The 15,828-nt window shown below is 30.0% G+C and overlaps 2 protein-coding genes and 1 long non-coding RNA gene across 11 annotated transcripts in view; 1 reads left to right on the plus strand and 2 right to left on the minus strand.

Moving 5' to 3' along the window:
- The window catches only part of LOC145185117 (voltage-dependent calcium channel type A subunit alpha-1-like), a 31,234-nt gene extending 27,687 nt beyond the window's left edge, over positions 1-3,547 (plus strand). For 4 of the 7 annotated variants that reach the window (XM_090097534.1, XM_090097535.1, XM_090097536.1 and 1 more), the window contains 7 exons: positions 1,080-1,239; positions 1,350-1,477; positions 1,928-2,024; positions 2,626-2,731; positions 2,832-2,936; positions 3,065-3,165; positions 3,330-3,547. In XM_090097534.1, the coding sequence (XP_089953660.1) occupies positions 1,080-1,239; positions 1,350-1,477; positions 1,928-2,024; positions 2,626-2,731; positions 2,832-2,936; positions 3,065-3,165; positions 3,330-3,335 (703 nt within the window). In that variant the 3' untranslated portion in view covers positions 3,336-3,547. Of the gene's footprint in view, positions 1-1,079; positions 1,240-1,349; positions 1,478-1,927; positions 2,025-2,625; positions 2,732-2,831; positions 2,937-3,064; positions 3,166-3,329 lie in introns of those variants that run through there. The other 3 variants (XR_016455555.1, XR_016455554.1, XR_016455557.1) reach the window with 2 other exon arrangements.
- A 5,953-nt stretch (positions 3,548-9,500) lies between these two features.
- On the minus strand, positions 9,501-10,284 carry LOC149883791 (lysophosphatidylserine lipase ABHD12-like). The gene has a single exon (XM_090098640.1). The coding sequence runs from the start codon at positions 10,282-10,284 to the stop codon at positions 9,562-9,564; it is 723 nt and encodes a 240-aa protein (XP_089954766.1). The 3' UTR covers positions 9,501-9,561.
- Positions 10,285-12,502: 2,218 nt separating this feature from the next.
- LOC149883792 (uncharacterized) lies at positions 12,503-15,537 on the minus strand. Of its 3 annotated transcripts, XR_016455269.1 has the most exons (6): positions 14,894-15,537; positions 14,458-14,540; positions 14,149-14,212; positions 13,738-14,070; positions 12,926-13,083; positions 12,503-12,805 (listed from the first exon to the last, which is right to left on the minus strand). It is a non-coding gene; the product is annotated as an uncharacterized LOC149883792 (long non-coding RNA). The 3 variants fall into 3 exon arrangements; XR_016455268.1 differs by having other exon boundaries at positions 14,458-15,537; XR_016455270.1 differs by having other exon boundaries at positions 14,445-15,537.
- Positions 15,538-15,828: the final 291 nt, after the last annotated feature.

Consider the following 15,828-nt stretch of genomic DNA (forward strand, 5'->3'; position numbering starts at 1 on the left):
CCTAAAACTTCACTTTCATTAATGCAAGTAGTTTGCATTTATTCTTAGATATACAAAACAATCTATTTATTCAACACACATAAATTTCTTACACTTTTTCTAATCATTTCACTGCAAGCTTTAACGGTCTTTAATGTTTTTAATTTTTTCAAAATAAAAATGGAATAAAGATTTTTGTCCAATAGGACCAATGGTGTTTTTCCTTTCAAACACACACCTAACTGCCCCATAACTTTTTGCGGAAATTCTCTTTTTTGTTATACACCAGCTTTTTCCACGATTTACAGACCAGATTCTCTCATTGTGTGCATTGTCCAGACCGTTAATATCAAATATCATCAAAATCTCATCAGAATAAAAGTTTGTAATGTTTCTTCTTTTCGGAAATTGTTTTACACCCAACTTGTAAACTTAATTCTTTAAGCCTTTTGACTATTGGTAAGTTGCGGCTCCGTCCTTTTCTTGTATGCCCGACAATGTTGATCACTTTTAATTACTTTAGTGACTGAAATCCTGAAATCTCTTCGGCTAATTTTCTGTGGAACCTCCTTTTCTCTCTATTTGAACGCGCTTTTGTTTTGCGAGTGTTTGTTCTTGAACGTGTGGTCTTTGGTCGACCAATTGAATGACCTATGTCGAAAGCATCTTTCTAGGCTCTTAGAAAGTGTTGCACTATAAAAAGTCGATACCCTTCATCATCTAAAATCACACAAAACAAATATTTGTTTAAATCGAAAACCAGCCTTAGTAGAGAAAGATATTTTATAAAACTTGACCGGTAGCTGAAAAATTTAGTGAAATGCGTAAAAAAAAATTAAAATTTCCCATTTTTTTTGCAACACACATTAGAAGGCACATATTTGAGTCTAAAGTGGATAAAAGATGTGATAATCATCTCCTTGGAAAGTAGAGCTGTTAATCACATCCCATGCAAAAAATATCAATTATCTAAGTAAAATATCACTAAAATATTTATTAATGAAATACTTTATGAAATTATAGCATTATTTACTTTTTAACTACCTATTTTGTATTGTAATGTAGCAGTTACAAAAACAGCTAAATTTTTTTATTATCAGAATTGCGACCGGTGAAAATTGGCCTAATATAATGCTGGCATGTACTGGCCTTGCTCCTTGTGATAAAACCATGAAATCAGTTGAAGACGGAGAAGAAACATGCGGAACTTTTCTTGCCTATTTCTACTTTATATCATTTATTTTCTTTTGTTCGTTCCTTGTAAGTAAATTTTATCCTTTCAGTTGTTAAATTTAGTTATCTTTCCTATGAGAATTTAAAAATAGTCTTTAGTAAAAAAAAATAGTAAAATACAAAAACAATTTTTTTAGATGTTAAATTTGTTTATCGCTGTTATCATGGACAATTTTGCATTTTTAACACAAGATTCTAGCATTGTTGGACCTCATCATTTGGATGAAGTTATTACAGTTTGGTCAAATTTTGATCCAAGAGCTAGGTATTCTCATTAATAGAGTTATTTAAGGGATGGAGAAATCTTAACGAGATGACTTTTGACATATGCAAAAACTTATATTTCTATATCTTTTTAATGGACTAAGAAATCACAAAAGTTGAAAAATTTCTGCGAAATCATTTTAAAGAAAACCGATATTATTAGATTTGACTAAACAAATGAAATCTCAGTGCGATTGTAAAAACACGTGGATATTATTTTACTTTTCTGCCAAACAATAAAATGAGTTTTTAAGTTAAATTTTGGGTTTTTAGATTGTCTCGATTTTTGTTCATGAACGATTTTTTAACTCGTATTTGTTCTTGAACGATTTTTTAACACGAATAACACGATGGTTTTGAGTTTAATATTAATATTTTAGATTAAGTTGAACTTAATATATGTTCAAAGGTCTTGAAATTTTCTTGTCTTCATGAGGAATTTTTTCTTTAGTGGTCGCATCAAATATACTGAAGTATGTGAGTTATTGAGGCAAATACTTCCCCCAGTAGGTCTGGGTGCGAACTGTAATAAAATTGTGGCATATAAGGTTAGTGTTAACTACACGCTTTTGTGTTTAAAATTCCGTCAATAAATTCTTAACATTAAATTCAATTTGATTTTGTTTAAAAACATCAACTAAAAAATGCACGTTGTAAACATTAACATCATTTAAACATTAGGGAAACTTTTAGAAGTAAACGGGTGTAAAACTTCTTGAGGGGTTTATCTCCTGCTAAAAATATTTCTGTGTTTATTTGAATTGCTACAAAACTTTAAGACAATAAGTTTACTACTGAAGAAACGAAAATTAGCCGATTGCAATTTCCGAAAATAAGGAAAAAAATGTTTTCTTTACTATTTTTTACATTTGAGGATGGCTGTCATGTGAAAAACATTTTATCAAAATAGCGAAGCAACGCCAATTATTTGGATTAATTTTTCGAAACTACCGGCATTTTTACTTGAAATTAAAAAAACATTTTTCTAAGACTTTATTTCGAGAAACAAAACTACGCATCTTTTATAAAATGTAAATAAAGAACAAACCCATTTTTATTTACATAGATTTGACTTGAAAGATCCCCGAGCTATACAAGTTAAATTTATGTGAATAAAAATGGGAAATAGCTATTATGTTATTTTTTTAGCGTCTAATTAGTATGAATATGACGTTGTATAAAGACGGCACGGTCGAATTCACTGGAACCTTTTTTGCGCTGGTTCGTACCGGACTTAATTTCTATACTGAAAACGGTAGTTATTGAAAATTTTTTTTTCAGTTTTGTTGATTTTTTTTATCTGACGATTTTTCAAAATGATAAAAATAAAATCACCAACTGTAATATTATTACAGCAAATCTAAAAAGCAATGACCAAGCTTGTCGTAAAGTATTAAAAGAAGTTTTTCCTCGCATATCAAAGCGAACTCTGGATCTTGCTTTGCCTAGAGCTCCTAAAAGTGCGTTAATAATTTTATCTCGATTATTTTTGCTCATTTTACCAATAAATAGATGTCTTTGCTTCGTTATTTTATTCTCAGTTATGTTACAATTCTTATCTAATTGGTATATACGAACACTATTGTAGATGCAACACATATGACTATTGGGAAAATTTTCTCAGCAAAACTCCTTTGGGAAAACTATAAAATGACGACAAAAAGAAAACAACGCATGTCTGTTTATCTAGTAAGTTTTTATTGTTTTGGACTTCTATTTGTCGTTAAAAGACTTTTGTTTGCGGAAAATCCTTGGTAATATGGTGAATGCATAGAATGTCATCATGATTGCAAGTTAATTTTTTTTAATATAAAAGATCATGTATTCGTTCTAATGCGCAATTCTTTTTACAGCCTTAGTCTCTGCCGTTTGTAAGCGAAACTTGATAATTGCAAATAAAATTTATTCAACTGAGCACCATGCTGCATCCTAGGAAGCGGACTCGAAAAGCCACGTGATTAGTAAACAACAAGCAATAAAGAATTGAATCAAGTGAAAAGAATTTTTCGGACACTTGTTTAGTTTTCGTTTTTGTCTTATTTTTTAAGTAAAAAACCACAGAAAAGTTTGTTGTTGTTTTTTTATTTATCTAGTCCTGGATATTTTCTTTAAAATACAACAAATATAAGGTAGAGCTACTATTTAATTACCATGAGATCCGCGATGCACCTATTTGATACAAAAAAAGTATAGGCCACACGTGACCTTTATTTTGTACTCAGTTTAACATTAAAAAATCAAAATCTTAATGGAAACTCGCTATTTTATTTCCACCACAGAATTGATCAATTTTTGACCTGATGAAAACGAAATAAAAATTCTACCAAGAACTTTACAGAAAAAATTAACAATATTTGTAAATACAAACACTGGAAAAATCCTTCAGCATATATGATAGCTCCTGAACATGCACTAGATGGCCTGGATCTAGTCCAAGGGAATCTTGTTTTATTCTTTTGTGGTAGCATTCTTCCAGAAGTCAATACGGTTGCGAGGACGTTTATAAGCCCTTGACTCAGTAAACTCATAGACTGAGTAGTCTAAGGACGACAAATCTGGTGATCTGGAATCCAGGATAACAAGCTAAATACTAGCCAAAGACTGGAAAAGCTCTTTGGATTAGTGTTTTAACAGGTCATCCTGGAGCCACTTTTCAGTCTTCTTTGAAGTGTTAGCAAGAGTTCCGTCCTGTTAGAGTAGAAAATTGCCCCCTGTAGTGTAATCGGTACCTATCCAGGGTTTGAAACAAGATTCAAATGAACTCATCCGAGTTAAGTTTTGAGGCCGTCTGAAGAAACCAGTCTAAATATCATTACAAATGCTGAAAGTTTGATCAACGGAGGTACACAAATGGCTTTCTTCGAACCATTGTTAGACATCTACATTACACAATCAGTCTGTTTGGAAACGTGAAACCACAGTAAAGACAGTGCTTAAAGTTTTTGTTAAACATTCAAAAGTCAACCCCCTAATAATCAGTTCAGATTCAGAGAATATAATTGCTTTTTTTGGAAAAAAAATAAGCATATGTAAGCATATTCGTGAGCCTCCATAAACTATTTTAAAAATTTGAATTTCATTTACTTAAAATTTTAAGTATATATATTTCTAAATTTATTATTTGTAAAAGAACAAAAGCTTGATAAATTTGTTTTTTTGCTGGACAATTTGAAGGGACAGATGCAGGAGAATTTTAAAGATGCTGTGGTTGCTGCTAAAGGACTTCTATGGTACGGTCTACCAAGTGCCACTGACCTTTAGCAACTAGTTGACGCAAGATATGCTGCCACTTTTAAAAGACTTATTGCGATTAAACATCAAAAATGGCTCGATAGAGATAATCATTTTGATAGATGGTTCAGTAATACACTGCAAAAGAGAGACGAATTTTGATTACACATTGGGTAGGGGAAGCATGGAAAGCTTTAAACACTTCAACGTATGACAAGCAAAGGAAGAAATGTTGGACAATGACTGGGTTTTTAATGACTTCTGATGGCTCAGAAGATTCGCTTGTTAAACCAGAGGGCCTTGATAGTTACAAAGTGCCGCCACCATCCATTATAGATCCTGGCAGTGATCAACCCATAGGAAATCAGGGTGATATTCAACCGGTGGAGGTAGATGATGCTATAAATGAAAGTGCCAACAAAATTTTTCCAGATGTCACCTTTATTGGTCCGGACGAGAAGGAACGCGAAGTTCATATCTTTGATTTAATTGATAACATTTGTATATAGTATATATGTTTTATTTTTTGTTATTATACTATAACATTAATTCAGCTACATTAAAACCAAAGCAAATACAGAGCATAAGTCAACTTTTTATCTTTCTTATACCCATTAACTTTTAGTAACGCGCACACTTTAGGGAAGTATTGAAATAAGCATACTTTATTAGAAATATGCTTAAGCTTAAGCATACCTTTGAGCCTCTTTTAACTTTTTGCTTAAGCATACCCAAGCCTTTTTCAAAAATTTCATATGCTTATAAAAAAAAAAACATGTAGTTAGGTTATTTAAGCAAATGTAAACAAATCTTAATCATAATGTGTTAGTAAAACAATGATGCAAATTAATTTTTTAAATGTACAGCACATATTTACTGATAAATGTACAGCACTTAATTAATGATAAATGTACAGCACATATTTACTGATAAATGTACAGCACTTAATTAATGATAAATGTACAACACATATTTACTGATAAAAAAAAAACAAAAAAAACCACACAAAAAAATCACAAAATTTCCGCAATTAAGTCAATATTTTGCTGTTTCTTAAGTCATCTTTCCTGGTTTGTTGAACTTTAAAAGCAGATTTGTGTACTATTTTTTTGCGATTTAATCCTGCTACATTCTCCTGAATATCATTGCAAAATTTTTCAAGCTGCGTTAAAAGATCGTTGCTGTATTCATTTCAGACTGCTTTCCCAACTATTTAAATTGGGTTTATTTGAGGACTTCATGCATAGTATCTTTTCAGAGCTTTGAACTTCACATAAACTGACTAAATATCTGCCACCGTACTTTTGACAATATTTATTGAAATACCTTTCCAATGAAATAGGCAAGTTAAAAGATGGTTACATCCTTTTGAAAATAAATTTTCCATCAGAGTTACAGTACCTTTCAGTGTTATCTTTCAGTGCATTAGATGTTTGAAAAGACAAATTAACTTTACTACACCTATAACATTGTATTTTTTTCCCATTCATCGATCTGTGCTGCAAAATGTCGAAAAAACTGTGGCTTTTTATCATCTGTTGCTTATGTGTTGAGCAAAAACAAAAAAAAAATTAAATTAAAATCTTCCTGAGTTAGATATAGTTCACAGAATGGTAATATGCTTTAAAAACCCATCAGCTGCAGTTTTGTTGAAATTAGCTAATATATCCAGCTGAAGTGGTTTCATCTAAAGCTAAAGGAACACTTTGTTTCCTGGATGTTAAGTATGGACCGATAATTTAAATGGATTTTTTATGTTGGTAGACAACAATTCATTTCTTTCATAGACATTGTGAGATGAACTCTAAAGAATTTTACCGGCTTAAAAAAGAATCTTCAAAATTGATAAAACTGAAAGGTGGAAGTACAAATACCTCTTTGAATTTAACAAATTGTTCCTAATACTTTTTAACAAACAAAAAATCACATATTAATGCCACTTTTGGTGATTGCCATCCAAGTGATTTTAAATAAAACAAAGAAAGAAGTAAAAGCTCTTCAAATGGCAAATTATTGTTTTTTGATGTTGCATCAAGGAAAATTTAACTATTTAACTTGATAGTTTGGACATCTTTCGGATTTGTGAAGAGACAATTTATATAGGTAAGACAATTTATATAGGTATAGATAAGGTACTTTTTGATGCTTTCTCTGTACTAGCACTTGTCAAATTACAAACACTTCCTTTTTAAAACCTTTTAGGCAATTAAACTGGATTTCTTTTTGTATGTAACTTAACATGTTACAATCCAAAAGTAACAAAAACTCAATATCGACAAAAGTGAATTTATATCCCTTTGAAAAAAACGCTCTTCAAATCTCTCGAAAATAAATTAAAAAAAGAGCTGATGTTAACTCTTCACAAACCAATACAATCACACAATAATGCAATTGGAAATAGAAGCATTTTTAAATGTTGTCTAATTATGAAAGCATTCGCTCAACATAAAAAAAAAAGCATTCACTAGATATTGTTCTTTTACATGGCAACAAAGTTATTTATACTTTTTCATCCTACTGCGTTTTAAAAACTTCAAACTTATGAAGAGGCCTTCATTTTTAGTACAAGATACTTTTTATGTTAACAAAAAAAGTCAACACTTGCAAAAATTTAATTGCAAAATGGAAAATTAACCATTGCAGCCAAGTTTATAAACTTTTTGCAGCTGTAGATAACTGTAAAGTTTTATTTTTCAGATAAAATATCCAACTGTATTTATTTCTTTTGATTTTCATAAAATTTATGATGGATGCAGGGTTTACAACATTTAAAATCTTTTTGAATTTTAAATGTGTAACCACCCTGCAACCATCATTTAATTTAATTTTTATTTAATTCCTAAAATTTTTTTCAATTCTATGAAATTTAATTATATATGTTAATAAATTATATATATATTTTATTAATATATATAATTTAAAAATTAATTTATAATAACATTTTAAGTTATTAAAAAAAAAATTAACTTTAAAAAATTACCTGGTTTTTTATTAGACTTTTATTGTGGTACTTTCTGGGAGCTTGTATACATATCTGACTTAAAAACATGAGCGTATGAGTAAACTATGATTACTCAAAATAATTAGGTTAGTTTTTTCAATTTTCTCAATTACTGTTCACATGAAGCAACAGTATTTTAAAAAAATAACTTAAAAAACAACAGTTATTTTAATAGCCAATGTGTTTCCATTTGCAGAGACAAACTGGAATTCTTTACAGCATAGGTATGATCTTTTATTAAACTATCCTACTCCTCCAAAACTCTATCACCCAACTATTTACTCCTACAAAACTCTATCAGTCAACTATTTAAGTGTTTAAGGTGATTGCTGAAGAAACACACTCTCCTAGAAGCAATTTCATAGATCCTTAATCACGTTAAAATTAAGAGAATTTCCTTGGCAATCATTCCAAAGTGTCATTTTCCTGTAGACATTGTCAGCTATGCTATATGATGCCTAACACTATCTTGTGAGATACATGAAATGCCGAGAAAAAGCAAAGAAGTATTCAATGATAGCTTGATTAACCGGCAAGATCTCACTGCAAAAATATTGCCCATTAATCGTTTGTCCAGCCGTAACAATGTGAAGTAGAATCTGCCGAAATCGACTTACACTTCCAACCACCATGATGTAGAGGCTTTTTTTGGGCCAGCAAACTGCTGGCACAGTAATGAGATCAGATTTTCAAAAGCGCATATTTTGCCTGTTCGTTAAAGGATGAAGGAGGACTGAGCTTACATTGGTGAAAAAGACTTGAACTCGTTTAATCTGACTTTGTGGAATAGGATTGCCGTATCAATCACGCCACATTCGCTCGTAAAATGCAACTCGATGATTGACGAGTTTTAACTGATAGCAAGGGTTTTATACAAACTTTTGAAGCTGCCCTTCCTTACTCTGTGCTTCTTACAAAACATCTTGCCTTTAGAGTCACCACTGAAGTCATCACTAAAGTTCTGTCTTCAGCAGGTAGTTTGCGCTCCAACTAGGGTTTTTCTGATTATTCGGAGAATCTTGTCTTTAGCTTTAGCTTTGGTTGGCGTCAGCTTTGTTAACCTTCCAGAACAGCCTCTGTTGCCAATATCACCATCATTCTGCGGATCCATAAGCAGACTGTTGTGAGAGACTTTAGATTTGGATATCCGCCTTCGAGCACCCAGCCTACTGAAGGGTTTGTATTTTTGATACTAATCTTTGATTATTGATATTTAATATAAATTCAAACTATTCTGAAAAGAAAATATATAAGAAAATATTTTTATTTTAAAAATGACTAAAATAAAAGGATACACATCATTTTTCAGGTGGTTTTATTTTTTAAAAGTTTCTACCTGCTCAAAAACTTTTGACACATTTTCATGTTTACAATAATACCACATGTAGCAATAATAGGTAGGTACTACTAAGTACACCCATACACCCACTAATTAAATTTATGACTATAACATACTTATCCCAAATTATAATTGATAATGTACTAATACATTGAGTCTGATAAAATAGTTACTCAAAAATGCTCGTTGTAAACAAAAATCGGTTCAGAAAATGTCATTACTGTGATGAAAAGTTGTTTACTTTTATGTAATAATCAGACCCTATCTTACCTAGAAATTTATCAATTAAAAACGTGTAAAAGTAGCAAAATTACTGCTTTAACCTTCCTTTAACACAATCTAGGTATTGCTATCTTCAGCGTGAGCGTTTATAAACTTTTGGACCACTCTGTAATTATATAAAATGGTAGCTACTTTGCCCCTCCCTCCTCCTTCCCTACAATATTTTCTGCGGCGTCCATAGTTTCACGAAAGAAAAGAGATAAGTAAATTCAACCAAAAATAAAAAAAAAACCTAGTAACGAGCTCTAAAGTTTGTACTTGTCGATATGAGATCCATGCAAGACAAAATGGCCTGCTCTTTACTTGCAATTAAGTTAGACGTAATTGGACATCTTAGGTAGTTAAATTGTCTTTCCTCGCATACATCAGTCCACACTTCTATGCTGTGGGCTGTGCTAAGTTCAATTTTTTGTGTTTCTACCACAACACCGTTCGGTGGAAAACCAATTTTGCATGCCTTTTGCATTAAATTTTTAATTAAGAACAGATCTATTCGATCTACCCACAAATATTTAGGACTATTAGAAGTTGCTCTGTTATACACAAGTATCCATGCTTCCAATATTTTGTCATAAGAATTTGTTTCTATTGGAACTATTACATGATAATCGATCAACGCCAGAGAGCGAAACACATCAATTCTGTTGTAAGAATCTATATATCTTTGATTTCTGACATGCAAGATTACCGGAAGATTGCGAGAAAACGTTGAGGATGTCTCAATTGATTTCGTACTTTTTGGCATAATGTGCCATGCAAATATTTCATTATTTGGTTTTAGATAAACTTCGTATCCATTTTTTAATCCAACCTGGTGCGGATGGGATAACTTAGACATTCGTTTGTTAACTGAACCCAGTAGCAAAGCTATTAGAACCAAACTAACTAGGAACCAAGATAATTTAACTGTAAAACGAAATTTAGTAGTTTTTACTACTAACATGACGTCAAACATGACGTATGTATGTATGTATGTATGTATGTATGTATGTATGTATGTATGTATGTATGTATGTATGTATGTATGTATGTATGTATGTATGTATGTATGTATGTACATACATAGATACATACATACATAGATACATACATACATACATAGATACATAGATACATACATACATAGATACATAGATACATAGATACATACATACATACATACATAGATACATAGATACATAGATACATAGATACATACATACATACATACATACATACATACATACATACATACATACATACATACATACATACATACATACATACATACATACATACATAGATACATAGATACATAGATACATAGATACATACATACATACATACATACATACATACATACATACATACATACATACATACATACATACATACATACATACATACATACATACATAGATACATACATACATAGATACATAGATACATAGATACATACATACATACATACATAGATACATAGATACATACATACATACATACATACATACATACATACATACATACATACATACATACATACATACATACATACATAGATACATAGATACATACATACATACATACATAGATACATACATACATACATACATACATACATAGATACATACATACATACATACATACATACATACATACATACATACATATATACATACATACATACACACATGCATATATATATATATATATATATATATATATATATATATATATATATATGCATGTGTGAACAGTTATCCATACTGTCGTTTTCTAATTTAAATATGACATTATTGAAGCTTAATGTCATATTTAAATAAGCATATATGAAATTATGAAAGTTAGAGCAATTTATTACAACCGTATGCCCTTCCTGATGTTAATATGTTTTGCAGATCAGAGCTGAGTTTACTATAATACAACCTCCAGAGGGTTTACCATAAAAGGTTTACTAGCTCCTCCTGACATTACCCGCAATAAAATTGGGAGTTTTATAGCAAATTTTTTGTTCTTCTAAGAAAGTTGTCTTTATCAAGGCTAAAGACTCTTGCCTGCCCTATTATATGGTCAGTTTTAATGTCATGTTACATGCATAATCTACTGATTTACGCCTGTAGATCAAAGTTTACATCGATACAGATGTAAAAAAAGTAAATAAGAAAAGTATTTTACACTAACCTAATAAAGCTAAAAAAATATAGAGTAATAATATAAAAGATATTTTTTTATTATAAAACAACACTTGTTGTTTCGATGTAACTTTTGTATTCTTTATCTTTGACTTGTTAGCAAATTTACTTAGAATTTATGTATAATATAACCAGCAAAATATTTCAAACTTTTCATTTCTGCATCCTTTACAGTCATGGTTGATTTCTCGCATTTCTCACCATTGAATTTGTTTTATCGGTAAGGTAGTTTAAAATATCAATTGCTACGTCCTGCAATAGAGTACTGGAAAAAGTGCGTTCTTCAATATGTTCAGGCAGGAGATTATCCGACAGTAGACCAAAAAATGTTAAGTAATATTTCTCAGGGTCGCCCTTCACGGTCGTTTGGAAGCGCTATTGTACGCATGCGCAAATTTTACGGAAAAAAATCAACGCTTTCAAAATGGTTACGGCCCTTAGCAACGAAAATAATTTTTCTCTGGAAACCAAGTAATTGCATATTTTCCAATATAAATAGGTTTTTTGTTGCTGTTTTAATTTAAATTAGTTTAACGATAACCCGGTTGTGTACTAAAACACTTAAAACAAGAGAAGGAACATCTAAACGTTCGTTAACATTTGTTATTGAGAAAGATGGCTGGTTAACTACACATGATTTGTTTACGTTTTTGGACCCTACGTTCTAGGTTTTTAATTGTGGAAATCTAACCAAATTTCTTGAAAAAGTTTGAGAAGACCTTCTTCTATTTATTTCTTATGGCTGTTGATTCTCCACCTTTTTCGCCAAAAAATCCAAAGCCAGCGCCCCATTTTTTCAAAAATAGAATAGCGTGATCTTCCAGCATGTGTAACTTCGGAGGCACTAAAGCCTTAGGCCAAGTTGTGCAATAAAAATGCATCAGTTCAACAATATTTTTTTCTAAAGAAAAATTGATAGCAACATGAATCACGTTGTACTTATAATCCCAGCTTTATAAGTTAAATCATAATAAATCAACAAAATTATCTTGCTAGTCATTGTTGTAGTTTCAGTATACTCTTCAACCTCAATAACTATAAACACAATAAAATTCCAAAGTGCTTTAAAAAACTCATTATAAACACAAAGAAAAAAAGCAAATAAAACTTATTAAGTTCATTTAATATTTCTGTTGTCATTGCATTTTTTGAGTAGAATATGCTATAACATGCAGAAAATTTATGAAAGTGTAGTTTATGTTTTGTAATGATTTCGACTGCTTTCTTGAGCAGACTTGTCCCAGAGAATCCTTCATCATAAACAAGCTTTGGAATAGAATTACATAACTTTAGCATCAAGTTTTTCTAAAAAAGAAAAATGCCTCTTTAAAAGATATATTGCATGATTTTATATTACTTGTTATTATTGTTATTAACAATAATGTTTCAGATTTGTAATAAATTCATTTATAAAAGAAATCGAACCTGAAGCATTTTATGCACATGATTTCCAATAAAACTTTTTCCATGGTATGCTTGTTACTGAACTTTCAGTTTTTGCAATATAGCTTCAATCTGTTGTGTGCATGGTCCTTACTTTTCTTCAGAGTAGATTCAAGCTCCAGAGTATTACATTGTTTTGTCTATAGAAGTATTATAATTGCTTTTAAATTAAGATTAGTTAAATAGTAGTTTCCACAAGGAAACATTAGTCAGGAATAATCCAGATATAACATATAAAATGCTTAAGGTGGTACTAGCCTTTAAGATATCAAACTTTTCCAATTTTTTTCCTTTATAAATTTGAACACTATATTTATTGTAGATTTCAAAAATGTATAATGTTTATATGTTGCTGTTCTTAAGATAATGATATAGACAGCACAGATTTTTCCATAAAATTAAAAATCATTATTAAAAATGCCACCATTTTGCATCTACAAATGCTATATTGGTAATTCCAATCAATTTCCTTTATCAACATGTTAACCTTTTTGCAGAAATTTAGACTCAAACTATGACTAATTAAGAAGAAATTATTGTTTAAAAATGTAGTTAAAATTGCATATTATTTGCTGATTCTGCATGTTTATGGGCACATTAATAGTTTTTTATTTATTTACGCTAAAAGTTTTTTCATGGTACAAGTATTTAGTCAAATATTACACTGAAAATCAAAGGATTAACAGTTTTAGTTTTTATAGCCTAGTACCACTTTAAAGCAGATAAATAATTCTATAAAAAAACAGAACTTAACATTATCATGTTGTCAATGCCACATTTTAAAAAATGCTTACCATTTCCTTTTTCCTTTTCTTTAGAAAATCAAGTTTTGGGAAGTAAATTAACTTAATATTTTCCACATTATCAGGATTATTTAATTAGCCATTTCTATAGCAACATTCACCAGCTGTATTTGTTCATCAAGATTAAAAATAGAACTTTGAAGGTCTGACAGTTGTTTTTTCTTTGATATAAATTCATGATATTTTTCAAAACAGATGCTGCTATTATTCTTTAATACTCCTTTTGACACCACTAAAATATGCAATTTCATGGGCTTCTTCTACAAACATGTTGAAATATTTAAGATAAATCCAAATAACAATGTGCAGAGTTGGTAAAGAAACCTAGATATAAATGTATGTGTATGAGTTATAGTTTTAAAAAATTAAATTAACTTTTAGTGACATTGTATAATAACTTGCCTGAAGCTCCTGAAATACCATAAAGTGCACAAAGAAAGTCATAATCACCAAAATGTTGATATCCCTAGATATATAAAAACTTCATATATGTATTTTTTGAAATCAGTAAGGCTACTACATATATACATACATACATACATACATACATACATACATACATACATACATACATACATACATACATACATACATACATACATACACAATATATATATATATATATATATATATATATATATATATATATATATATATATATATATATATATATATATATATATATATATATATATTACTTGTTTCTCTTACATATACTTTATTCTTTGCTGGTCTTCTATTTGTCCTTGATATCATGCCATGGCTACTTTGATGTTGACTCTGTAGTCCTTTGCCTTAAAAAATGTTGAAAATGGTAGTACTTTTTTTAGCTATTTAGATTTAAAGTATTTATAATCTGGTAGCTCAACTTAAAACTCCCTCCAACTTAATTTCCTACAATTTTAACTTGAATATCTTTTTTTAGGAATGAACTTATGATGTAAAAGACTATTACAGCTGCATAAAAACAAAAATGTAAATAATTTGGCAACTTTCAAAGATGTGTATATTATATAAATGTTATTTTAATGCTGTAAGCTACACTAGCAGTGTTAAAACTTGCTTTAATTTAAGAGTATAGCATATGTCATTTGCAAATTGACATATGCTACATTTACTAAACTAAATTTTTTTCTAAAGATTTTACTTTTTGCTTAGGTAACTTTAGACATTTCTAGTGGATCAAGATGTGTGAGAATATGTGTTGATAGATCTTTTACATAACCCTAAGGTGCCAGATTTATTTCAAACTTTCCATTCTCTTCTTTGTAAAAGGTGAAAGGATTATTTTCAACCACATTTTCATCTCCAGACCAGGTTTCAGCATCTATTTAGAGAATACGAATTTATAAACAACGCTAGCTCCTTGAGTTGTGGCACTTGTACATAGTTTAGAAAAGGCCAAAAGCAGTGCAATATTGTCATCACTTGTAAGCCATCAACGTAAAGTAAAAAAATTGAATGCTTCGTAAAACTTGCTTTGTTATGTTGTATATAGACTAAACTTCAGTATTAAAAAAAAAATCTGGAAATTCTACGATCAGATTTTATTTTATTTTGACTTTAAAATTCTCAGTTTTTCGATAGCTGCTTTTCTCAGTTTATCGATAGCTGCTTTTTCAGTTCTTAACATTCGCGCGCAATTAAATTTCAAGGTTTTTTTATAACATAGTATACTTTGCTTATTATAGGAACTATCCCAATTTACATTTTTTTAAGAAGATTTCTATTTGTAAAATAATTTGAGAAAACGTTAGGATTGCCACTATTTATAAATTATAAATTTTTTTCATGTTTACATCGCTTTCGATTTCTGTTTCTGTAGCATGCGCATAATAACAGCGCTGTTTCGCTTTATGTAAACGACCGTGCCTTGAACTTTTCAAAAACACTCTTAAGCTTATACCACAACTCATCTGCATTATTTGGGGAAATTTGAAAGGCTAAAAACTTTACAAAAATTAGAGGAAAATTTAAAATTTAAAAACTTTCGCTATGCAATTTTTTTGTTTGAGTAACTGGGCACCTTCGGAAAAATGAGAACGAGTAATTTCTTGAACAAAAAATAAACAAAGCGCTTTT

Source organism: Hydra viridissima, unplaced genomic scaffold (assembly GCF_058129835.1).
Source record: "Hydra viridissima isolate aposymbiotic clone 2 unplaced genomic scaffold, HvirCarnegie_v1 scaffold_9, whole genome shotgun sequence".
NCBI lineage: Eukaryota > Metazoa > Cnidaria > Hydrozoa > Anthoathecata > Hydridae > Hydra > Hydra viridissima.